At 35.5% G+C, this 27,377-nt stretch overlaps 1 protein-coding gene across 1 annotated transcript; it reads left to right on the top strand.

Annotated features, from left to right (window-relative positions):
• Positions 1–23,029: 23,029 nt before the first annotated feature.
• LOC139870256 ((-)-kolavenyl diphosphate synthase TPS28, chloroplastic-like) lies at positions 23,030–23,927 on the top strand. The gene is made up of 2 exons (XM_071858089.1): positions 23,030–23,228; positions 23,698–23,927. The coding sequence occupies exons 1-2, from the start codon at positions 23,030–23,032 to the stop codon at positions 23,925–23,927; spliced, it is 429 nt and encodes a 142-aa protein (XP_071714190.1).
• Positions 23,928–27,377: the final 3,450 nt, after the last annotated feature.

The raw sequence follows: 27,377 nt of genomic DNA, 5'->3' as shown, positions 1-27,377 counted from the left end.
GTTTATAGTTACCTATAGTGGCCTAATCTATTATACAAATTATAATAGTATGCTAAGTATAATAGAGAGAAAGTATAAAAGAAGTAAGAATGATATTTTACGAAAATTGGTACACAATAGACTTACATTTGCATCATATTTATAGTACTAATGTTACTATACAAAAGCCTCAAAATTCAACATGAAAATAGTGAATGGATTTGGTGAAATAAGTTGGTCATCCACTTGCTTGACTTTTGAGATATATAACACTCCCCCTTGGATGACAATTTTATTTTATTAGAGATCAACTAGTACTGCCTCGTTAAAAACCTTGCTAATGAAAACCCAGTGGGAAAAAGTTTAGCTAAGGGGAAAATAGTGAAGCCTAGAGTTGACTCCCCCTCAAGTAGACATTGCTGAGGTATTAAATCCTTTTAACATGTCTCATGCCAATATTGTGAACATGTGTTCTGAAAATAGCAGTTGGAAGTGCTTTAGTGAAAAGATCGGCAGATTTTTTGCTGGATTGAACATATCTCATTTCAATCTGGTTGTCTTTTACGAGATCTTGAGTATATGAGAAGAATCAGAGGTTTTCATCTGAAACTGTATCATCTAAATCTTTTATGTACAAGTTTAGCCCCTGTGATTTGTCTACAGTCTCCTTCATGGTTTGCTCAAACCCTTGTTTCAATTCCTATTCCCTTTTAGTCTTTTCTGAGCCTTACCAACATACCATTCTTTTCCATCAAACTTATGACCATTAAGACCGTCTATGGCTTTGGCGCCTCGTCAGCATTTATATTTTGTTCTGTCACTTTTGATACTCTTCTTTCATTTGTATTATGCAAGCTGCATTATCTTCATATATAGTTGTTGGTGAAGATAGTTATTGATCTTTTATGTAGCGACCCGAAAAAAATCGTCATTGACGGCGCCGCTAACTTAGGTCCCGTTACGTGATCGTAGTCCCTATATGAGACTCGTTTGACCAAAATTATGTCGCATTCATTTGAAAAGTACAAGACTTGCAAAGTTCAGTTTACCAAAAGGATCGACAACAAGTTTAAGATTACAAAAATAGTAATGTATAAATGAAATAACTTGCGACATAATTAATTGAAAATCACAGTTGCTATAAATAACGTAAGTATGTATGTATGTATGCTTGACTCCAAGCAAGAAATCAGAGTGTATGTATGTATGCTCGACCCCAAGCAAGTATGAAAGTACGCGGAAGCATGTATCAAATAGCCAAGTATGAACCTGAGAAACATATAGAAAACTGTCAACGAAAAACGTTGGTGAAATCATAGGTGTATTAATAAAAGTTATATTTTGAACCACAAGATTTAGTATTTCCATAAAATTGATCATCCAAAAGTTGCATTCCAAAAGTTGGTTCGCGAGCACCCAATTATCAATGCTTAACATTCCTTCCATAGAACCCCATCACAATAGTGTTAGAACATATACTGTTTCTCGAAAATATATTTCATTCGTAAACGGTAGCGAACCATTTGAATGAGGGTTTGTCAAACCCATATGGATCCATACAACATAAGTTCTCGCTTACACCCGGCAAGTGTAACTAATGATAATCGAATTGAGGATTTTTGTTCTAAACTCGCTGTAGAATGTTTGTTTCATCGGACTTGTGTTCAAAACATAAAAGTAAGTAGTATAAGATGTAACAAAGTATATGTTTCTCAGCCTACGATTTAAAAGTATAAAAGTTGTTGAAAAGGTGGGACTATGATCTCACCTCGAGTGCACGAGTATAAAAGTACTTCACAAAGTAAACGTGTGCATGAAAGTTGCTTAGCCTTAACCTAAACAAGTAAGTTGTATCAATTAACCGGTTACGACACAAGGTCGGGTGAAATGTGTTCAATTAGTCCTATGGCTCGTTACGACTCGATTAAATATAGCATGTGAATCAATTTGTCAAGTTTCATGCAAGATACAAGTATAGAAACAAGTTAGGAAGATTGCACAATCATTTGGTTAAGTTTGAAAAAAAGTCAAACTTCGGTCGGTCAAAGTCAACGAAAAGTCAACACGTTCGGGTCGGGTCCCGAACTATTTTTCTGAGGTTTTTAATCATATATGAGCATGTTAGAACAAGTTTCATGTGAATCGGAGGTGCGTAGCATAGCAAACATTATTCAAAAAATCGACAAAGTTGGACAGACCACTTTGGCGCGCCGCGCGGGTATATGGCGCGCCGCGCCATTACCTGTGCAGAGAATTCTGGCAGTTTTCACACTCAAGCACGAATCCAACTTCAAATACCCATAAATCCTAAACCGTAAACATCCAAAACAAGTATCTTATATCGTTGGAAAGGTATTTTGACAAGGAATACAACTAACCTCTTTTCATCAAGCAAAAACATCATTTACAATAGCCGAAATCTCGTCAAGTGGTCCTTAAATGTTCAAAACCATCGTTTCAAGTTTACAAAACGCATTTTAAGATTCGGGAATGCAATTCACACATATGATATGCCGTTTTGAAGGTAATGAAACATACAATACAACTAATCACTAACTAATAACATTTTATGGCATTCAAAGCATCAATTTTTCCTTTTAGAGTTCATCAAACCCTAATCAAGAATCACAAAACCAATAATCATGTTAATGATGTTTTCCAAATCAACCTACACATCAAATTGATGCTAAAGATGCTAGTAACACTTTTAAAACATAAACTCTAACAATTTAACAACATTAACTCATCCAAAATTAAGGATTAAGCACACCCATTTCAAATGTTCAAACTAGTTACTCAAAACAACGAATCGAGCAAACAAAACATATATTCATGTTATACACGAGCCATAGACACTAACTAACACCATTTCAAGTCAAAAACACAAATTTAGAGAAATCTAGAGTTTTTAGAAACTTTACCCCAAGCTATGAAATTGGTACCAAATCGAAGAGGATGAAGAGAGGATCACGAAAATGTAATTTATTTTGATGTTTGCTTCTCCAATCGGATTTAGATGATGAATTTGTGAGTTTGGAGTTTAAGATGAAAAATGGAAGTATGCGGATGAAGTGGGAGGTGATGGAATGAAATGAATGGATGAGATGGGGTTGACTAGTTGACCTAGTCAACTAGTTTGGCCCCTTGGCAACTTCGGTCCCTCGAGTTTGAAAGCGGGTGCGTGAATTAACCAAACGAATATTTTAAAAATGCTCGAGTAAACGAGTGATGTTATAATTAAATAACGGGGATATTATGAACGTTAGTCAATGGAAACTACGAATTTAAATAACGAAAGATATTATTAAAAAAAAAAAGACGGCGTTAAAATAAATTTAACGGAAAAACGCGGGATGTTACATTACCTACACCTTAAAAGAAATTTCGTCCCGAAATTTAGTTGGAAGTAGTAGTCGTTGTTTCTTCCTCGAGATCTTGTGTTGTCGGTTCTACGAATAAGTGAAGGTACTCCCTCGGGTATTTCAACGAACTTCGACAGTCGCGATTTTACGTTGGTTTAAAGTTTGGTTCCACGATTTATAGTTTCAACCGGTCCTCCTTGGTAGTGAGGTTTATCGTTGATAGTAAGTTCATCGAAGAGGATAACAAGTTCTTGTCTCGCAAGACACACCTTTAAGTTTGATACACAGAATGTAGGATGAACGGAATTTGTTTGAGTCGGAAGTTCGAAGCGGTAAGCAATGGGCACAACACACCCCAAAATTTCAAAAGGACTAAAAATATCGCGGATATAGCTTTCTACGTTTCCGAAATGGACTACACCTTTTCAAGGTGCGACTTTTAATGTTACGCGGTTTTCCACATGGAATTTGAAAAGTTTACGTCTAACAGTGGCATAGCTCCTTTGGCGACTACGGTCGTCTCGAGCCTTTCTGAGGTTAAAGAAGTTTCTTGGTTGTTCCATGAATTAGCTCGGGTTCGGTGGTTTGATTATCATTAACTTGGTTCTACAAAAGGAGAATGACGTTTCCGATCACATAAGATTTCAAAAGGTCTGACGTTAAGACTTGAATGATAACCATCAGCGTAAGAGAATTTAGTAAAGGCAATGACTTTTCTCAAGAAATTTTGAAGTCGATAACACGAATTCGTTTTATGATTTCCAAGGTTTGAATCGTATGTTTGTTTGGCCCTTCAAGATGCGTTGATGTGTTGTACTCATGTTTAAACGTGGTCCCGAGGCTTTTCGAAAAGCACTCCGAAATCTAGAAGTGAAACAAGAATCTCGATCTGAAATGAGGTACATTTCTGTAAGGTATGTTTGAACGGGTACATCAGGACTCGAAAACGTTAGTTAGAACAAATTTCTCAAGAAATTTGCGTCGCGAAAGATTTATCTGTTTCCAAAAACGTTTGTCGGAGCAAGTTCTCATCGGTCTCTGAAAACGTTCGTCGGGGCTTTTCACCCTCGAGGCGAGTACTAGTATAACGTGAAGAGTCTATCTCTCCATTGAAAATTTAGAATCAAAGATTTCCTTATACGGAAGTACGAGTGTAATACGAGAGAAGTTTCCACCTCGGTGTGAGCATAACAGGTATATTGTAGTTCGTTGATAAAACTGTGCGAGGACGTGATAGTATTCATGTATAACGTATGTTTGAAGTTGAAAGAATTCGTCATTCATTCGGAAGCATAAATATGGTTCGACAATATTCGAAGGTGTGTCCCCGGTATGGTTGTTGTCAGTACTTTCGGAGTTTTCAGATGTCCAAACATGAATAGATGAAGTCATGTACATGGCACATGGTGGTGATTAGGTTGATCGAGTCTAACCACCATCACGTGTCATTAGAACTTTGGTATGTCTTACCGTAATATAACCACGTTGATCGAGTGTCGTTATATTACGCTAACTCATACCTCCATTCCCACATCACTCCATAACATCAAGTTCGTGTAACTGTGAAGATCTAATATGAACAAAATGTAACGACGTCTCAAACGTGACTCGTATTAAATCGAAAGAATTTCTGCAACTCTAAGGAAGCGTTCCCCGAGGGAAGTGTATAAATGATTGTTCACGTCAATGCGGTTCGAGTCAGACAATAATGTATTTAGGTATGAAAAGAGTAACGAGTCATGATAACGAGTAGTACGCAACCGTAGTGATAAATAGTGATGACGATACTCATCTAGAGTGGTGGTGGTAACTTTACAACACTTGTGGATAGTAAGCTGAGATGGGGTGGATAACAACCAAGGAGTTAGAATGCCCGAACTAGAGTTACTAACGAAGTCGTGGTCATCCGTATGCGTATAAACCTTGAATTCACGTGTGTTACCAAAAAGTGGCGGAATACGAGTTCGTATGATGAAGGTTGGGTACCATTAAAAAGTTTGCCTAAGAATGATTCAAGTATAATGCACAAGTAGTCAAGTAAGTGCTATCTATAGCAAATGTATGTCAGAATGCAATGGCTAACTATCCGGTTGTAGTCTAGATTCACTAATGCGTCCCAACGACTCTGTCAGACACACTAATGCACATCCTAGTTCCCTACAACCAACGCTCTGATACCATCTGTAGCGACCCGAAAAAAATTGTCATTGACGGCGCCGCTAACTTAGGTCCCGTTACGTGATCGTAGTCCCTATATGAGACTCGTTTGACCAAAATTACGTCGCATTCATTTGAAAAGTACAAGACTTGCAAAGTTCAGTTTACCAAAAGGATCGACAACAAGTTTAAGATTACAAAAATAGTAATGTATAAATGAAATAACTTGCGACATAATTAATTGAAAATCACAGTTGCTATAAATAGCGTAAGTATGTATGTATGTATGCTTGACTCCAAGCAAGAAATCAGAGTGTATGTATGTATGCTCGACCCCAAGCAAGTATGAAAGTACGCGGAAGCATGTATCAAATAGCCAAGTATGAACCTGAGAAACATATAGAAAACTGTCAACGAAAAACGTTGGTGAAATCATAGGTGTATTAATAAAAGTTATATTTTGAACCACAAGATTTAGTATTTCCATAAAATTGATCATCCAAAAGTTGCATTCCAAAATTTGGTTCGCGAGCACCCAATTATCAATGCTTAACATTCCTTCCATAGAACCCCATCACAATAGTGTTAGAACATACACTGTTTCTCGAAAATATATTTCATTCGTAAATGGTAGCGAACCGTTTGAATGAGGGTTTGTCAAACCCATATGGATCCATACAACATAAGTTCTCGCTTACACCCGGCAAGTGTAACTAATGATAATCGAATTGAGGATTTTTGTTCTAAACTCGCTGTAGAATGTTTGTTTCATCGGACTTGTGTTCAAAACATAAAAGTAAGTAGTATAAGATGTAACAAAGTATATGTTTCTCAGCCCACGATTTAAAAGTATAAAAGTTGTTGAAAAGGTGGGACTATGATCTCACCTCGAGTGCACGAGTATAAAAGTACTTCACAAAGTAAACATGTGCATGAAAGTTGCTTAGCCTTAACCTAAACAAGTAAGTTATATCAATTAACCGGTTACGACACAAGGTCGGGTGAAATGTGTTCAATTAGTCCTATGGCTCGTTACGACTCGATTAAATATAGCATGTGAATCAATTTGTCAAGTTTCATGCAAGATACAAGTATAGAAACAAGTTAGGAAGATTGCACAATCATTTGGTTAAGTTTGAAAAAAAGTCGAACTTCGGTCGGTCAAAGTCAACGAAAAGTCAACACGTTCGGGTCGGGTCCCGAACTATTTTTCTGAGGTTTTTAATCATATATGAGCATGTTAGAACAAGTTTCATGTGAATCGGAGGTGCGTAGCATAGCAAACATTATTCAAAAAATCGACAAAGTTGGACAGACCACTTTGGCGCGCCGCGCCATTACCTGTGCAGAGAATTCTGGCAGTTTTCACACTCAAGCACGAATCCAACTTCAAATACCCATAAATCCTAAACCGTAAACATCCAAAACAAGTATCTTATATCGTTGGAAAGGTATTTTGACAAGGAATACAACTAACCTCTTTTCATCAAGCAAAAACATCATTTACAATAGCCGAAATCTCGTTAAGTGGTCCTTAAATGTTCAAAACCATCGTTTCAAGTTTACAAAACGCATTTTAAGATTCGGGAATGCAATTCACACATATGATATGCCGTTTTGAAGGTAATGAAACATACAATACAACTAATCACTAACTAATAACATTTCATGGCATTCAAAGCATCAAAATTTTCTTTTAGAGTTCATCAAACCCTAATCAAGAATCACAAAACCAATAATCATGTTAATGATGTTTTCCAAATCAACCTACACATCAAATTGATGCTAAAGATGCTAGTAACACTTTTAAAACATAAACTCTAACAATTTAACAACATTAACTCATCCAAAATTAAGGATTAAGCACACCCATTTCAAATGTTCAAACTAGTTACTCAAAATAACGAATGGAGCAAACAAAACATATATTCATGTTATACACGAGCCATAGACACTAACTAACACCATTTCAAGTCAAAAACACAAATTTAGAGAAATCTAGAGTTTTTAGAAAATTTACCCCAAGCTATGAAATTGGTACCAAATCGAAGAGGATGAAGAGAGGATCACGAAAATGTAATTTATTTTGATGTTTGCTTCTCCAATCGGATTTAGATGATGAATTTGTGAGTTTGGAGTTTAAGATGAAAAATGGAAGTATGAGGATGAAGTGGGAGGTGATGGAATGAAATGAATGGATGAGATGGGGTTGACTAGTTGACCTAGTCAACTAGTTTGGCCCCTTGGCAACTTCGGTCCCTCGAGTTTGAAAGCGGGTGCGTGAATTAACCAAACGAATATTTTAAAAATGCTCGAGTAAACGAGTGATGTTATAATTAAATAACGGGGATATTATGAACGTTAGTCAACGGAAACTACGAATTTAAATAACGAAAGATATTATTTAAAAAAAAAGACGGCGTTAAAATAAATTTAACGGAAAAACGCGGGATGTTACATTTTATAGCGTTATAGTCCACAAGAATCAATAATGATTTGTGTCATTGATCTCAACCAAACACATTTTCGAGTAGTTTCATATAATGCAATCACTTCGTCATGATTTGATGATGTTGCAACAAGTGTTTATTTTAAGAACGCCATGATTTTGTGGTACCTCCATTTAGGAATACATATCGAGTTTGAGATTTATCTTTATGAGGATTTGATGAATGGCCTGCATATACATAATCAACCAAATCTTGTTTTGAAGCATTAGAATAAAATAATTTTAAATCAGCAGTTTCTCAAGGGTATCAAAATATATGCTCGATCCTATTTCAATGTCTTTTTGTAGGGGTTGAGCTGAACCTTGTCAATAAATTAACTGCAAAAGAAATGTCAGGTCTATTACAATTTGTAAGGTACATAAGAGCTCCAATTGCAGTAAGATATGGAACTTCTGAACCAAGAACATCTTCATATTCTTCTCGGGGATGAAATGGATTAATGTCAACATTGAGTGATCTAACCACCATAGGAGTACTTAATGGTTTTGACTTGTCCATATTGAAGCGTTTTAAAACCTTTTTGGTATAATTTTTTTGATGTACAAGTAAACCATTAGGCATATGTTCAATCTGTAAACCAAAGCAATACTTGGTTTTTTCGTGATCTTTTATTTCAAATTCTTTCTTTAGAAGTTGAATGATTTCATGAATCTCTTTATTTGTACCTATGATGTTAAGATCATCGACATAAACAGCTATAATCACATATTCGGATGTTATTTTCTTAATAAAAACACATGGGAAAATAAGATTATTTGTATACCCTTAGCTTATCAAGTAATCACTTAATCGGGTATACCATATGCGACCCGATTGTTTCAACCCATATAAAAACCTTTATGATTTAATGGAATACATTTCCTTGGTTCATTAAATGCTTTTGATACCTTAAACCCTTTAGGTAAATTCATATATATATATATATATCACTATTAAGTGATCCATATATATAAGTAGTAACAACATCCATGAGATGCATTTTTTAAGAAACTGCCATGTTGATTAAGTATCTAAAAGTAATTGCATCTATTACAGAAGGATAAGTTTTTCTCATAATCCATTCCTGGTCATTGAGAGAAATCTTGAGTTAAAAGTCTGGCTTGACCTTGTAAGTTCATTTTTCTTATTTTTTTTTGAATTAAAATTCATTTGTATCCCATACGTTTCACATCTTTAAAAGTGATAACTATTGATCCGGAAACTTTTCTTTTTATTGAGCGATTCAAATTTAGCTCGTATTGTTTCTTTCCAATGATCCCAATCATGTCTATTTTGACATTCCATGACACATTTTGGTTCTGGATCATCATCATCATTCATGATGTCATATGCAACATTATATGAAAATATCTCATCAAGATTTTTCATTTCATTTCGGTTCCATAATATTTTTTGAATGTACATAATTGATTGAAAATTCTGTATTGACATCATCAATCTCCTTTGCAGAAGGAGTATTGATTTGTGGTTCTTCTTGAACATTTTCTTTTACCTCATTATCAGCTGATTTTATTTTTCAAAGATTTTTATCATTTGAACCAATTGGTCTCCCATGTTTCTGGCGTGGCGAAGACTCATGAGTGACATTATTGTCAGCTTTTAGAATTTCAATTCTAGCTTAAGCATTTACTGCTGGTATATATGATTTAGTCATTCCTTTTTTGTATCTGTAAATCCATCGGGTAATTTATTTGCAAGTTCTTGCATATGCATTATTTTTGAACTTTTTTTCGCATTCTTTTGTGCGATGATCAAGATACGTTAATTTATGTTCACACCATGAAACATCTTCTTCTTTATTTTTCATTTCTTCTCTCTAATATAGGGAGCAATTTTTCATTATAAGGACAATCAGCAAAATGTACTGTAAAAACATCACCCGTCATAGATTCAATATATCTTATGATTGACGATGTTTCATATCCAACATATATTTCCATCCTTCTTTGAGGAACCATTTGTTGTGGTGGTGCAATTAAAAATACACTGCATAACCAAATGTTCTAAGATGGAAAATATTTGGCTCTCGACCAAAATTAAGTTGGTAATGGAGAATATTTATGACTTGCACTTGGTTTAATGCGAATTAATGTCGCATTATGTAAATTTACATGTCTCCATACAAATATTGAGAGTTTTGTACTCATTTCCAATTGTCTAGTTATTAGCTGCAAGCGTTTATCTATTGATTCAGCTAAACCAATTTTGTGTATGCATATGAGCAACTCAATGTTCAACAACAATCCCTGTAGACATATAATAATCATTAAATGTTTGAGATGTTAACTCACCAGCATTATCAAGTCTCATCCTTTTAATGATGTAATTAGAATAATGTGTTCTCAATTTAATAATTTGTGCAAGAAATTTTGCAAATGCCATATTACGGCTTGGTAACACACAAACATGAGACCATCCGCTAGATGCGTCTATTGGAACCATGAAATATCAAAATGGTTCACATGATGGATGAATTGGTCCATATATATAACCTTGAATTCTTTTCAAGAAACATTGGTGATTCTTTCTCAATATTCTTTTCATTAATCACCATATGTGCTTTTCATTAATCACCATATGTGCTTTTCATTAATCACCATATGTGCTTTTCATTAATCACCATATGCGCTTTTCATCATATATCCTTTTCACCATATGCGCTTTTAATCATATGCGCTGCGCTTTTAATTATATGCGCTGCGCTTTTCATCATATGCGCTGTGCTTTTCATCATATACGCTTTTTATCATATGCGCTTTTAATCATATGCGCTGCGCTTTTCATCTGAAACAACCCAACCCGTATTCCATACAATAATTTTTTTTTTTATAATACACATTTACGCTCCAATTAAATATGTAAACCATTCCACGCGTTTCGTTAAAACATACAACAAGTTTAGTGTTTACAAAAGGCACAAAGGCCATTAACGAATGCGATACAAGTTGACCAATACAACAATGATAGTTTATAATCCAAACGACACTCGATCATGGTTTGGGGCTAAACTACCCAAAACGTTAGGCCAACTTCAAAAGCAAACACCAAAAGCATCCCCCCCGGACAACATAAGCTGGAGACCACTAGCCCAAACGTATGCCCTTACCCTTGTCTAAGCCGGAACCTATAAAATGGCAAACAACGAGAGGGTAAGCAAGGCTTAGTGAGTGCAACAATTATACATACATATATATAACCTACTTACTTGCAAACACTTACCAAATCCACATACATACTAGTTACATAATTAGCATACCCTTCACATGTATAACGCTAAGTACCACGATAACAAGACTAGTATAACAATAGCATATAACACAACAATACAATATGCTAAAACACAAGTATAACGATGATGTTCACAACATCCATAGTACTCAAGATCTCAAGGCTAGCCCAACGAATGGTATCGTCAACATCGAACTTAAATCCCATTCGCCTACATTAATGTGGTATCGTCAACACCGAACTTTAAACCCACATATGAGGTATCGTCAACAACGAACTTTAAACCCTCATCAACGTCACTACAATAATCGTATGGCATCGTCAACATCGAACTTTAATTCCATACGTATGAGGTATCGTCAACAACGAACTTTAAACCCTCATCCACAACGTAATATACTCTAGGGTATGGTATCGTCAATATCGAACTTGAACCCATACCCCACAAGCAAATAAATCATATACATGCATATATAATTATTCCACTCACCTTAACACTTTGGTGGTGATTCAAATGCTTCCGTACACTTCTAGCAAAGTACCTAATACATAGGTACACATTCAATACACAACTAATGGCTTTTACCACCTTACTTATACTTTGAGCATTTAATGACCCATTAGCATTTATTAGCTCACTTACACCCAACACCGCCCATAAATGGCCAAGACTCATGTTAAATCACTAAAGCTAGTGATTTAAAGTCTATTAACATTAACTAGCACAACCTAGGGTAATTCATACCCATCTCACCCAAACTAGGTCAACATTACCCATTTTGACTCATTTTAACACTTTGACTAACAAACTAGTCATACTTAGTTCATTAACTATTCTCATCATCATTAACAAGTGTATTAGTGACAAAGAACCCATTTAACACTTTCAACTTCAAATCCTAAGTCCAAACCCTAGATTATAGTTACTTAGGGTTTCCTTTCATCAACACAACCCAAATTCACCCATTTGAACCCCAAATGGGTCACATAAGTTCCAAATGAACCAAAACCCTAGCATAACTAATTAAAACTCGAAACATAGAGTTAGAACTTACCAAGACTATCTTCTTGTAGCTAACAACAAGGAGAACAACTTTAACTCTTACTCCTAGGTTTGATTCACAAATCTCCAACTCCAAATCTTGAGTTTAATCTAAATGGGTTTTGTGTTTTGGGAGAGAAATTGGAAAGAAAATAGAAAAGGAAATGAAATAAATGAATATGTGGTGGAGAGTTAATGCTCCCATCAGATCCACATGTCAATTTACCATTTTGCCCCTTAAAACCCCTTAAAATGAGCTAAGTCCGGCACCAGTCCAGCAGAACTGTCGCGGCGCGGACTCAATCGTCGCGGCGCGACACATAAAGGGAAAATAGGCCCTTCTTAACCCAATCCCTGATCCAGGTTTGCTTTGTTTTTCGCGGCGCGACCCAGTTTGTCGCGGCGCGGCATTAGCCGTCGCCTGGACACCTCGACAACTTAAGCAAATTTTGATTTTATTTCATTCGTACACTTACATTCCGCTTCCTATATTCGCCTAACCTTCAACAATGGACTCACAAGACTTAACGCTATCGAAACCCACGTATACACTTGTATATGCACCCATTATCAAGTATATATATATATATATATATATATATATATATATATATATATATATATATATATATATACAATTTCGCACAATCTAGCGAGTTACAAACGTAAAATGATTTAGTATGTACCTTTCGATATGTACGGGAAAAAGGGGATGTTACAACTCTCCCCCACTTGAATCGGAGCGCGTCCTCGCGATCCAAGCCGCATGACAAGCCGAAAGATAAACCAGCACAAACTCTTCGGGTTCCCAAGTAAACTCGGAACCCCTACTCCGACGCCATTGAACTTTAAAAGTCCTTACCTCTTTATGTCTCAATCTTTTGACCTTCTCATCAAGTATGGCAATCGGTTCCTCGATATACTCTAACTTATTATTTAGCTCAATCTCGTCTAATGGCACCCAAGATGAATCATCCGCAAGACACTTACGGAGGTGGGAAACATGAAATGTATTATGGATCCCCGAAAGCTCTTTGGGTAATTCCACACGATACGCGACCTCACCAACACGAGCTAAAATCTTAAACGGCCCAATAAACCGAGGAGCTAACTTTCCTCGTTTCCGGAATCGAATAATACCTTTCCATGGCGAAACCTTAAGCATCACCATGTCACCTTCTTGAAATTCGATCGTTCGTCTACGTTTGTCGGCATACGACTTTTGCCTATCTTGAGCCTTTTTCAAATGCTCTCGAATCACATCAATCTTGCTATTCGTCTCTAAAACCAAATCGGTACTCCCGATTTCCTTTTGTCCTACTTCACCCCAACAAATCGGGGTTCGACACCTACGCCCATAAAGCATCTCATAAGGTGGCATCCCAATACTAGTATGATAACTATTATTGTACAAGAATTCCACCAAAGGTAAGTACTCGTCCCAACTACCACCAAAATCGATAATGCACGCACGTAACATATCTTCTAAAGTTTGATTCGTACGTTCGGTTTGACCGTCCATTTGAGGATGATACGCCGTGCTCAATTTCAATTGTGTACCCATATCCTCATGAAACTTTTCCCAAAATCGAGATGTAAAACGAGTATCTCGATCCGAAATAATCGATATAGGAACGCCGTGTCGAGAGATGACTTCCTTGATAAACAACTTAGCCAAGGTCTCCGACGATATCGCTTCCTTAATGGGAAGAAACAAAGCGCTTTTCGTCAATCGATCTACTATAACCCAAATCGAATCAAATTGGGTTCTCGCCGTTTTAGGTAACTTTGTGATGAAATCCATGGTAATGTGCTCTCATTTCCATTTCGGGATTTATAACGGTTGTAACTTACCATACGGCTTTTGGTGCTCGGCTTTAACTTGCAAACACATGACGCATTGCTCAACATACTTCACAACATCACGTTTCATGCCCGGCCACCAATAATCTTTCCTTAAATCAAGATACATTTTCGTTGCGCCCGGATGAATGGAATACTTTGACTTATGTACTTCATCGAGTAGCACTTGTCGGTAATCACCCATCTTAGGCACCCACACTCTTCCTTGAAAAGACAACAAACCACGTGAGCCCATAGTAATGAACTCCGATTATCCCACAATTCGCTCCGCATGCTTGTTATGAACGTAAGTCTCTATTTGAATCACACCGAGTTTTTCAAGAAAATCATTAGTAATAATCATACGTAACAATCCCAATCGTAACGCCGGGTGATGACTCTTTCGACTTAATGCATCCGCGACCACATTCGCTTTGCCCGGATGATAAAGTATTTCACAATCATAATCTTTCACCACATCCATCCACCTACGTTGACGATAATTTAAATCTCGTTGATTAAAGAGGTGTTTCATACTCTTATGATCCGAATAAATTGTACACTTGACACCGTACAAGTAATGGCGCCAAATTTTCAACGCATGCACAACTGCCGCCAACTCAAGATCATGAGTCGGATATCTCGTCTCGTGTTCCTTTAATTGTCGAGAGGCATACGCGATGACTTTACCTCTTTGCATTAGAACACACCCGAGTCCAATTAACGAGGCATCACAATAAACCGTCATCTCTTCCACCCCTTCTGGCAAAACTAACACCGGAGCTTGACATAACTTCTCCTTTAACAATTGAAAAGCAACTTCTTGCTCGTTCTCCCAAACAAACCTCGCGTTCTTCCTTGTTAATCTCGTCAACGAAGAAGCGATCTTAGAAAAGTCTTGGATAAACCGACGATAATAACCGGCCAATCCGAGAAAACTTCGGACCTCCGTAGGCGTAGTCGGTTGTCTCCAACTCTTCACCGTCTCTATCTTCTCCAGATCCACTTGAATGCCGTCTTTGTTCACAATGTGACCAAGGAATTGAACCTCCCTTAGCCAAAATTCACATTTGGAGAACTTAGCATACAACTTCTCTTTTCGTAACGTCTTCAATACTTCACGCAAATGACGTTCATGCTCGTTCATACTTTTCGAGTAGACTAGTATGTCGTCAATGAACACAATCACCGACTTGTCCAACATAGGTTGGCACACTCGGTTCATAAGATCCATGAATGCCGCCGGTGCATTCGTAAGACCAAAAGGCATAACTACAAACTCAAAGTGCCCATAACGCGTTCGAAAAGCCATTTTCTCAATATCTTCCTCACGGACCCGCATTTGGTGATAGCCGGACCGTAGGTCGATCTTAGAGAAATACGTCGCACCTTGGAGTTGATTAAACAAATCGTCGATCCTAGGTAGTGGATAACGATTCTTGATTGTCACTTTATTCAACTCCCTGTAGTCGATGCACATCCGCATACTACCATCCTTCTTTTTCACGAATAAAACCGGAGCGCCCTATGGCGAAGCACTCGGTCGAATAAAACCCTTCTCAAGCAACTCTTGGGTTTGATTTAACAACTCTTGCATTTCCGTTGGTGCTAAACGATAAGGAGTTTTAGCAATGGGAGTAGCTCCCGGAACCAACTCAATGCGAAATTCAACTTGTCTTTCCGCCGGGAAACCCGGTAACTCGTCCAGAAAAACGTCTTCGAATTCCCTAACCAACTAAATTTCACGAATAGGTGGTGGCTCTTCACGAGTATCAACAACATGGGCAAGAAAATCCAAGCCACCACTAGCAAGAAAACGACGTGCCCGTGCAAGAGAACATATCGGCACAAGTCTTCTTCGTCTATCGCCATGAATAATCAACCCTCCCCCACTTGGGGTCTTCACACGAATAAACTTTTCATGGCATGCAATATCAGCTCTATTTCGATCGAGCCAATCCATACCAACAACGATATCAAAATCGCCCAACGTCATAGGGATGAGATCAATTTTAAAGTTTTTGGCACCAAAAATGACATCACAGTTCTTACACACATCAACCACTAGCACCGTCTTGCCGTCCGCTATTTCGACTTCTACCGGACGACTTAACTTAGCTAACGGTCTATCAAGTTTAGGCACAAATTTTGGAGACACAAACGACAAATTTGCACCGCTATCAAAAAGAATCCTTGCCGGATTAAAATTAACCAAGAAGGTACCTGAGACAACTTCGTTGGATTGCTTGGCTTCGTCGTTAGTCATCAAATAGTTTCGACCTCGAGCCGTACCCGCCGCCTTCTCTAGCCTTTTAACATTATCGTTGTTCAAATCGGGACACTCTGACTTTCGGTGTCCTTCTTTGTTGCAATTAAAACAAGTGAGCTTGTTTGTTGAATTTGGCTTCGGACAATCTCGAGCCATATGTCCACGTACCCCACAATTGTAGCAAGTAGGGACAAAGTTCCCAAAACCACCGGTAGCGCCCTTCTTCACACTATTGACACTTTAGCAACCCTTTTTGTTCTTGTTCTTTTTATTTGAAAAATTCAAACAACTCGAACCTTCAAATTTTCTTTTTGAAAAAGTGAAATCGCTTTTTCTTGGAACCTCCGGCTCAAAACCCCGAGCCAACTCGAATAGCTCTTCAAAAGTCTTAGCCATACCCCGACTAATCTTACCCTTGAACTCATCGTTCAAGGTACGGTAGAAATCTTTCATTAGCTTGTGATCGTCACCAACATATTCCGGGCAAAAACGAGTCTTTGCCAAAAAGGTAGACTTGAGAGTAACCAAGTCCATTGAACCTTTTTGCAAATGATGCAACTCGTCCCGGATTCTATCAAGATCGGAAGAAGTTCGGTATTCTTGGAAGAATTCCTTCTTAAACTCCTCCCATGTCAAGCTCATGCATTGCTCTTCACCATATAAATTGATTTTGTCGTCCCACCACAACTTGCCTTCTTCACATAGCATGCTAGACCCATATCTCGTCTTCTTCTCGGGAGGAAATTCCGCGGTACGGAAAGCTTCCTCGATATCGGAAATCCAACAAGTGCTTTTCAATGGATCCCTCACCCCATTAAACATCGGAGGTTGAGTATCCTTGAAATTTTTGTAGTGGAAGTCCCGCCTTCCACCCCCACCATTACCTTCACCCCCTTGGCCTCGAGGATAAATGTTTCTAGCCTCTAAAGCCTCCTCTATTGCGGCTTTCATTCGATCATTGATCATTTAGGTCACTTGTCCATCGACCGACTCTTGGAAGACCTTTCGGACATCGCCAAGAAAATCCTTCTTTAACTTTTTAAAGATGGCCTCAACCTTGGCCGTGAGTTCAACATCCTCACTCGTACCACCGTTATCATTATCATGTCCGTTTCTCGTCTTCATTCTATAAAACGGAAAAGATTAAACAAAGAACGAAAAGACATAACATGTAAGTATATACATGTACACCACACTACTCCATCTTGCTCGACAATCGTCGTACATTACTTGTTTGACACGATTTGCACCCGTAACAATGGTAGCTAATCATTGTTACGCGAGCACGTCGCATTAACTTGCTAGTACAACGTCCATCTCGCTCGATGCTTGCTAAACACAACACAAATCAATTAGGACAAGGTTAGTTCACATAAACCAAAGCACTAACAATTCCCGATTAGACCCAAAGTCCTACAAGTCCCGCATAAAGCGCTCACACAATAAAGCCCAAATCTAGGCACCTATCTCAAGTCGCCTAAATCCCTTAGACCATGCTCTGATACCACTTGAAACAACCCAACCCGTATTCCATACAATAAATTTTTTTTATAATACACATTTATGCGCCAATTAAATATGTAAACCATTCCACGCGTTTCGTTAAAACATACAACAAGTTTAGTGTTTACAAAAGGTACAAAGGCCATTAACGAATGCGATACAAGTTGACCAATACAAAAATGATAGTTTATAATCCAAACGACACTCGAGCATGGTTTGGGGCTAAACTACCCAAAACGTTAGGCCAACTTCAAAAGCTAACACCAAAAGCACCCCCCCTCCCCCCCGACAACATAAGCGGGAGACCACTAGCCCAAACGTATGCCCTTACCCTTGTCCAAGCCGGAACCTATAAAATGGCAAACAACGAGAGGGTAAGCAAGGCTTAGTGAGTGCAAAAATTATACATACATATATATAACCTACTTACTTGCAAACACTTACCAAATCCACATACATACTAGTTACATAATTAGCATACCCTTCACATGTATAACGCTAAGTACCACGATAACAAGACTAGTATAACAATAGCATATAAAACAACAATACAATATGCTAAAACACAAGTATAACGATGATGTTCACAACATCCATAGTACTCAAGATCTCAAGGCTAGCCCAACGAATGGTATCGTCAACATCGAACTTAAATCCCATTCGCCTACATTAATGTGGTATCGTCAACACCGAACTTTAAACCCACATATGAGGTATCATCAACAACGAACTTTAAACCCTCATCAACGTCACTACAATAATCGTATGGCATCGTCAACATCGAACTTTAATTCCATACGTATGAGGTATCGTCAACAACGAACTTTAAACCCTCATCCACAATGTAATATACTCTAGGGTATGGTATCGTCAACATCGAACTTGAACCCATACCCCACAAGCAAATAAATCATATACATGCATATATAATTATTCCACTCACCTTAACACTTTGGTGGTGATTCAAATGCTTCTATACACTTCGAGCAAAGTAGCTAATACATAGGTACACATTCAATACACAACTAATGGCTTTTACCACCTTACTTATACTTTGAGTATTTAATGACCCATTAGCATTTATTAGCTCACTTACACCCAACACCACCCATAAATGGCTAAGACTCATGTTAAATCACTAAAGCTAGTGATTTAAAGTCTATTAACATTAACTAGCACAACCTAGGGTAATTCATACCCATCTCACCCAAACTAGGTCAACATTACCCATTTTGACTTATTTTAACACTTTGACTCACAAACTAGTCATACTTAGTTCATTAACTATTCTCATCATCATTAACAAGTGTATTAGTGACAAAGAACCCATTTAACACTTTCAACTTCAAATCCTAAGTCCAAACCCTAGATTATAGTTACTTAGGGTTTCCTTTCATCAACACAACCCAAATTCACCCATTTGAACCCCAAATGGGTCACATAAGCTCCAAATGAACCAAAACCCTAGCATAACTAATTAAAACTCGAAACATAGAGTTAGAACTTACCAAGACTATCTTATTGTAGCTAACAACAAGGAGAACAACTTTAACTCTTACTCCTAGGTTTGATTCACAAATCTCCAACTCCAAATCTTGAGTTTAATCTAAATGGGTTTTGTGTTTTGGGAGAGAAATTGGAAAGAAAATAGAAAAGGAAATGAAATAAATGAATATGTGGTGGAGAGTTAATGCTCCCATCAGATCCACATGTCAATTTACCATTTTGCCCCTTAAAACCCCTTAAAATGAGCTAAGTCCGGCACCAGTCCAGCAGAACTGTCGCGGCGCGGACTCAATCGTCGCGGCGCGACACATAAAGGGAAAATAGGCCCTTCTTAACCCAATCCCTGATCCAGGTTTGCTTTGTTTGTCGCGGCGCGACCCAGTTTGTCGCGGCGCGGCATTAGTCGTCGCCTGGACACCTCGACAACTTAAGCAAATTTTGATTTTATTTCATTCATACACTTAAATTCCGCTTCCTATATTCTCCTAACCTTCAACAATGGACTCACAAGACTTAACGTTATCGAAACCCACGTATACACTTGTATATGCACCCATTATCAAGTATATATATATATATATATATATATATATATATATATATGTATATACAATTTCACACAATCTAGCGAGTTACAAACGTAAAATGATTTAGTATGTACCTTTCGATATGTACGGGAAAAACGGGATGTTACATCATCATATGTGCTTTTTATCATATTCGGTTTTAATCATATGCGTTGCGCTTTTCATCATCATATGCGTTTTTAATCATATGCGCCGCGCTTTTCATCATATGCGCTTTTCGGTGCTACATAGGTATTTCTCATTTTCGGTTATCATTGACTGATAATCATATCCATTATGATATATATCAGAGAAACTTAACAAATTTCTCTTTAATTTGGGAGAAAACAAAGCTTTGTTTATCAGAAAATTCGTACAATTTGGTAATATGAATTTTTGCCTTTTCCGTTCCTTATATTAAGTTTGCAAGACCTGATATAGTATTTATAATTCTTTCATTTTGATTTAAATCAATGAAATATTTCTTAGATTTGATCGTAGTGTGTATGTTACCACTATCTGCAATACATAGGTCTTTACCATTTAATTGATGTTGTATTTCAGCAGGATTCATACTAAAACTTCAAATAAGATAAGCAAATAATGAGTTATAATTCAGCAAAATAATCAAATTATATTACCTGCAAACAAGTTTCAATCTGAAGTACATAAAAGATAACACTTAATAAACATCTGCGTTATGGTCTAAAACCATTTATTTATGAGTGATACATAACAAGCTAGGCATCTTAGAAAAATTCAAACCATTCAAGTCTCAAGGTAGCTCAGGGTTTATTTAATCAAGATTTTTCAACAAATTCACTCTCGTTTTCTTTTCTTTTGGGACTTATTTGTAGAGCTAAACAAGATGTTCATGTATTCAAGAAATACTAGACTGATGATCCACGTTACCAGATCATTAATAAGAATATCCGGGATTCTTATAAGAGCGTCTACTAACATCTTTAATTTTATTCTTTCATGGATCACCATTATTTCTTGATAATTAATATCGTATCTATCTTTGAGTATTTTCCATAATACACTTGGATCTTCGATCATATAATATGTAGATTCTAAGGACTCGTCAATATGTTTGCTAAGAAAAATACTTGCTATTGCTTTCTCTTGTTCGGAACAATTGTTATTTTCATTCAGGGTTTCTAAAATACCGATTGATTCGAGATGTTTTTCTACATTCATAACCCATGTTAAGTAGTTGTTCCCACTTGATTCTAAAGGAGCAAATTTAAGCCTTTTCAAATTCAACATTTTCTATTATCAAAAGATGAACAACATAAATCATAATCAACTTCTATTCATAGACAAATAATAAAATGAAATTAGAATCATTTTAAATTCATAAGTAGCAAACAACAGAATAATGGCATGATTACAAATGATAAAACCACAAGAGCAGGATATAATATAGGTTCATCCCGTGGTATATTAGCAACAATGATGATAGTTAGTATGACCAATACAATAGGAAAAATCATCCTTGTGTGAATCATCTTTACAAAAAACTTTTTGAGAGTGGTAATCTAAGAAAATGAAGATTGATTTGTAAAAATGTGAAAACGGAGATGTTTATTTTATATTTGAAAAATATAGTCGTTGTAACGTCGTCAGTTGACGTTAACAACCGTTATGTATATATGACCATTGCAATGTCGTTAGTTGACGTTAACGACTGTTATGTACTCGTTGTATTAATAATAATTTTAATAAAAGAATTTTATTAGTACAAATACGATTACTATAAATACATTTAGTATAAATACGTTTAGTATAAATATGAAGATTAAGAGAATAAACATATTATGCATAAATAATAAATTTTAAGAATAAATATTAGTATGTATGAAATAAATAATGATTAATTGCATAAGTAATCATAAATGTTAGATAACATAAATATAAATGTTAGTGAAGTTAAGAGTTAGATTACAGAAATATAATTCAGGCGGTATAACTGACCATATATAACTTAAATAGCATAAATATAAATGTTAGTGAAGTTATTAAAAGTTAGATTACATAAATATAATTCAGGCGGTATAACCGACCATATATAACTTAAATAACATAAATATAAATGTTAGTGAAGTTAAAAAAAGTTAGATTACATAAATATAATTCAGGCGGTATAACCGACCATATATAACTTAAATAACATAAATATAAATGTTAGTGAAGTTAATAAAAGTTAGATTACATAAATATAATTCAGGCGGTATAATCGACCATATATAACTTAAATAACATAAATATAAATGTTAGTGAAGTTAATAAAAGTTAGATTACATAAATATAATTTTATTTATGATGATAATAATATTTACCTTACTAATAAATAATAGAAGATATCGTTAAAGAATTTCTTACCTTGATTAGTGACTTGTGCTTGCTTAGATAAACATTGATTATACGGAGTACTTCGTGCTGATAACGTGTTGTAATATCGTTAGTTTATAGTTACCTATAGTGGCCTAATCTATTATATAAATTATAATAGTATGCTAAGTATAATAGAGAGAAAGTATAGAAGAAGTAAGAATGATATTTTATGAAAATTGGCACACAATAGACTTACATTTGCATCATATTTATAGTACTAATGTTACTATACAAAAGCCTTAAAATTCAACATGAAAATAGTGAATGGATTTGGTTAAATAAGTTGGTCATCCACTTGCTTGACTTTTGAGATTTATAGAAATTATTATTTTATTATTGCTATTACTAATTGGTGTTCAAGTGAAAGTTACACATTTAGTCCCTCTATTATTATCATTATCATTTTATACACTTAACTATTATGTTACACATTTAAACATTATTATTATTATTATTATTATTATTATTATTATTATTATTATTATTATTATTATTTTATACGATGTAAAGAGTATATATATGTAGTTCTAACTTTGCATTTAATAATATGTTTGTATCAATCGTCAATGTACATATTGTAATTATAACCTTTAAGGTCTATAACAAAATCTTTTTCCACAATTGCTCGTTATTATTTATTATTACTATTACTTCTATATTAATATATGATTATTACAGATGTTGTTGATGTTATTGAGCGAAGAAATTCACCATACGTTAATAATGACCATCTCCAAAACATCAACAAGTATTGTGAATCGATCAAACTAATATTTAGTTCGTTGGATGATGGAGAAATATCATCATCAGCTTACGACACAGCTCGGGTTGCACTTATTGAAAATGTCAATGATCCGACTAGCGGTCCTTAGTTCCCATCCAGTCTTCAATGGATAGCAAATAATCAGAACCCTGATGGCTCATGGGGTGAACCCTCGGCGTTTTCGGCTTATGATAGCCTCATTAACACGTTGGCTTGTGTCATCGCACTAACGTTTTGGAATGTACATCAAAATAAGGCACAAAAAAGTATGCTAGCTTATGTTTTCTTTAGCTTTGTACTTATTTAATTAATTTATTTTATTTTGACAAATTGCACGGTTGGTCCATGTAGTTTACATCAAATGAAGTCGGTAGTCCCTGATCTTCTATTTGAAGTAGTTTGGTCCATGTGGTTTACAAATGTCTGGTGGGTGGTCCATAACAGGGACCAACCACACCCATTTTGTTAACACTGACAGGGACCACTCACACTGATAAAACACCAACCACATGGACTGCTCACGTACATTTTGTAAATCACATGTACCAACTATTTTGAAAAAAAGATCAGGGACCAATGACTTCAGTAAATCACACGGAATGAAATTTTTGAAAGACAACATGAGCAAGCTTGAAAATGGGAGCGAAGATAACATGACAATGGGTTTTGAACTAGCATTCCCTTCACTCATTGAACTCTCGCGGAAACTCAATATCAATGTACCTTCTGATGATGAGTATCCCGTCTTGAAAACAATATATGCTAAACAAGACGTGACGCTCGCACAGTCAGTCATCTAGCTAGCTTTAATTTTATACGAGAAAAAAAATATGTAGCTATCATGCATCCAACTTGAATAAAGAACCTAATCAAAACTACATTATTATTATTATTTTTTTTTAAAAATGTTTAAAACTCAAACTCTGTTCTTAAGAATATGATTGTTGAGTGATATAAAGTAGAGTATAAGTTAAATATTGCTAGTTTTATAAGTTTTGTTTGAATACATGTTAATTATAAAATATTTGTTAGGGTGAATGTTAAATTGGAGGAAACAAATAAAACTAACAAATATTTAACTTTATTTTTTATATCACTTTAATTGCATATCTTAAAAAAATGAGGTTAATTGAGTTATTTAAATCAGTTAACAAATCTGAGTTTTGTACATGACAAGAGAGCGACATAATTCACTTTCATGTTTTTATATAACCGTTGCCTTATCAGGGAAATAAACAGAGTCAAATAGTTATTATCTATATCTATATATATGACGAGATTTTATATGAATTTGTGTGTCTGCAGCATACCAAAGGAAATATTACACAAGATCCCAACAATTCTCCTTTATACATTGGATGGGTTGAAAGATTTGGAATGGGAAAATATTTAAAAAATTCAATCCGAAAATGGGTCCCTCTTCTACTCACCCTCATCGACTGCTTTTGCATTCACGCAAACTAAGGATGAAAAATGTCTTGCATATTTAACAAAAGTTGTAGCCAAATTCAATGGAGGAGGTAATCTAATTCATGCATTTAAGTATTTTGCCATGTGCTCGAGTAATGTAGTTAATTGGGTTTAATTTATATTAAAAAATAAAAACTTATAGCCTTGCGGTATAACAAAGTTAATAATTAAAGATATCATGTTGATGCACTCCCACATGCATACCCGATCGAATTGTTTGAATACATTTGGATGATTGATCGCTTGCAACGTCTTGGAATTGCGCATCATTTCCTTTCCGAGATCAAAAGTTGTGTTGAATATTTACACAGGTATATGTATGGTTAAGTTGAACTCTCTGACACAATAATTTACCTGGTTCCGCGAAATCATGCATCTTATGTTCACCCCAAGTGTTTCTCTTACTCTTATAATGATGTAGAACTTGTACAACCATCACATAATGGTTGAGACTTGACATCATCACAATGGGAGATGATCCTCACACATTCACCAAGAATTGATCCATCACATTAGGTCTTATGTTAAAACCTTACATGGTTGAAAACTGTGATAACCTAGTTAAACACGACTTCAGAAAACGAACAATTTTCTTTTTTAATCTTTTTTTTTTTTTGGAAATCCCAATTGAAAAAGTAAATCCAAGTGGGATCCCAAATTCTGATCAAGTCCCTTTAAACGTCCAAGTTGGATCTAAATGATCCAAATGAGATCATAAGTTCTGATACAAGTGGGATCTCAAATTCTGACCAAGCCTCTTTAAACTTCCAAGTTGGATCTAAATGATCCAAATGGGATCTTAAGTTCTGATCTAATTTTTAACCATTTTGACACTTGACCCGTTTAGGCTAAGACTTATCAAAGACCCAATTACATGTCAATTCAATATTAAACTTCCAAACCTGCAACTTGGCTTAAAACCAAGCGTTTCTATTCATTAAACACTTACACCAAAACTTAGTGCATCATTTAACAAAAGCTGATAACATTAACCCAAACATGTTTACATAAGCTTGACCATTACAAAACATGACCAACCCTTGACAACTTGGCTTCTACACAAGTGGAAACTAAAGACATGATTCAAAAGAAGACTTGCATACCACTTACATTAGCCAATGCTCCTCTATTCTTTTATTGGTTCTTTACTCTCCCTATGCTTGCGAGTACGTACATGTCATAATAACATACAACGTAAGCAATTTCTTAGTGAGTGTATAATAAGCAATGAGCAATATTGATATCAACATATGACATGTCAAGTACATAGAGTATCATAACTTGATTCCCGTTTCAAACATAGCTATAGCACTACTTTGAGTATACTCATGTACTCACGCCTTTTTCCCGTACAAGTGATTGGTCAAACCTTTCACTTGCATCATTATTTCCTTCATTAGTACAAGTAATGATCAATTCATCACTTGCATCATTTCTATCTTTTCTCGTACGAGTAATAAGTCAAAATCCTTACTTGCATCATTAACACACCCTATGTATCGTTTCACAATTAAACTAAACGCATAATCAATTCATCTTCGCATGATCACTAGTGACCTCTTGCACGTATGCAATCCGGTACACTTATGACCACATCATATCCTCCCATTTTACATCTATACAACCCACCTTGACTTTCCTTGATGCTCACTAACCTTTCTTGTTCCCTCCTTGTATTAGCACCTATATCATTATTTAACTTTATTAACTAAATGATCATTTATTCATTCTTTAACTACTTACATACATTAATATATCATACTTAGACCATTTTCATTAAATTTATTCATTTCCATAATCATATTATCCCAAATTCATAACACATACTCATTCAAGCATTTCACAAAACAGTTGGTGTGCAAAATTCTAAGTTCACCCATGTCATAGCTCATGTAAACCCTTTACTTCCTTTTTTATTATCTTTTAGCTAGTTTCATTCATTTTATATGTCATAACATCATAAAACTAGCATTTATACATGACCACATCATAAACCCATCATAATTCACTAGTACACTTTCAATTCATTTATAAAAACCTATCTTTCATTTATAAAAACCTATCTTACATATACTTTAAGCCTTAAATCCGTTATTGAACTAATATATATATATATATATATATATATATATATATATATATATATATATATATATATATATATATATATATATATATATATATATATATATGGGGGCACGATCAATGGGGAAGTAACCAATTGGGGGGAAACGGGGGGAAGCAAAATTTTTAATTTTTTTTTTTCGTTTTTTTTGGAATTTTTTTTCAGGTATCAAGATCACACGAAAATATGAACATTTAGAAAAGACACTTCGTGATGAATGTTATTATTTAGGCAGGAAAACGATCGACAAAAATAACATTCAAGATAATATTGTTAGTGAAGAATGTTAACTTTTTTTTTTCATGTTTTGTGAAGTAAAATTTAGCCCGATTTAGAGTTTAGGGTTTAGGGTTTGGTGTTTTGGGTATCCAAAACACCAAACCCTAAACCCTAAACTCTAAACCGTTCGTGTTAAAAACTCAATCTAAATCCTAAATCTAAACCCTAAATTTCTAAACCCTAATATCTAAACCCTATAAACCCTAATATCTAAACCCGAATATCTAAAACCTCAACATACGCTCGAAAAACACGATAATTGTTATATATTAGTTCTTCGATAGTTTTTCCACCAAAATAAAAACATTTATCACAAAGTGTCTTTATTAAATGTTCATATTTTCATTCAATCTATAATATTCGTGAACAAAGTTTT

The sequence above is a fragment of the Rutidosis leptorrhynchoides genome, chromosome 10 (assembly GCF_046630445.1).
Source record: "Rutidosis leptorrhynchoides isolate AG116_Rl617_1_P2 chromosome 10, CSIRO_AGI_Rlap_v1, whole genome shotgun sequence".
NCBI lineage: Eukaryota > Viridiplantae > Streptophyta > Magnoliopsida > Asterales > Asteraceae > Rutidosis > Rutidosis leptorrhynchoides.
This window is presented reverse-complemented; position numbering and strand designations above follow the sequence as displayed.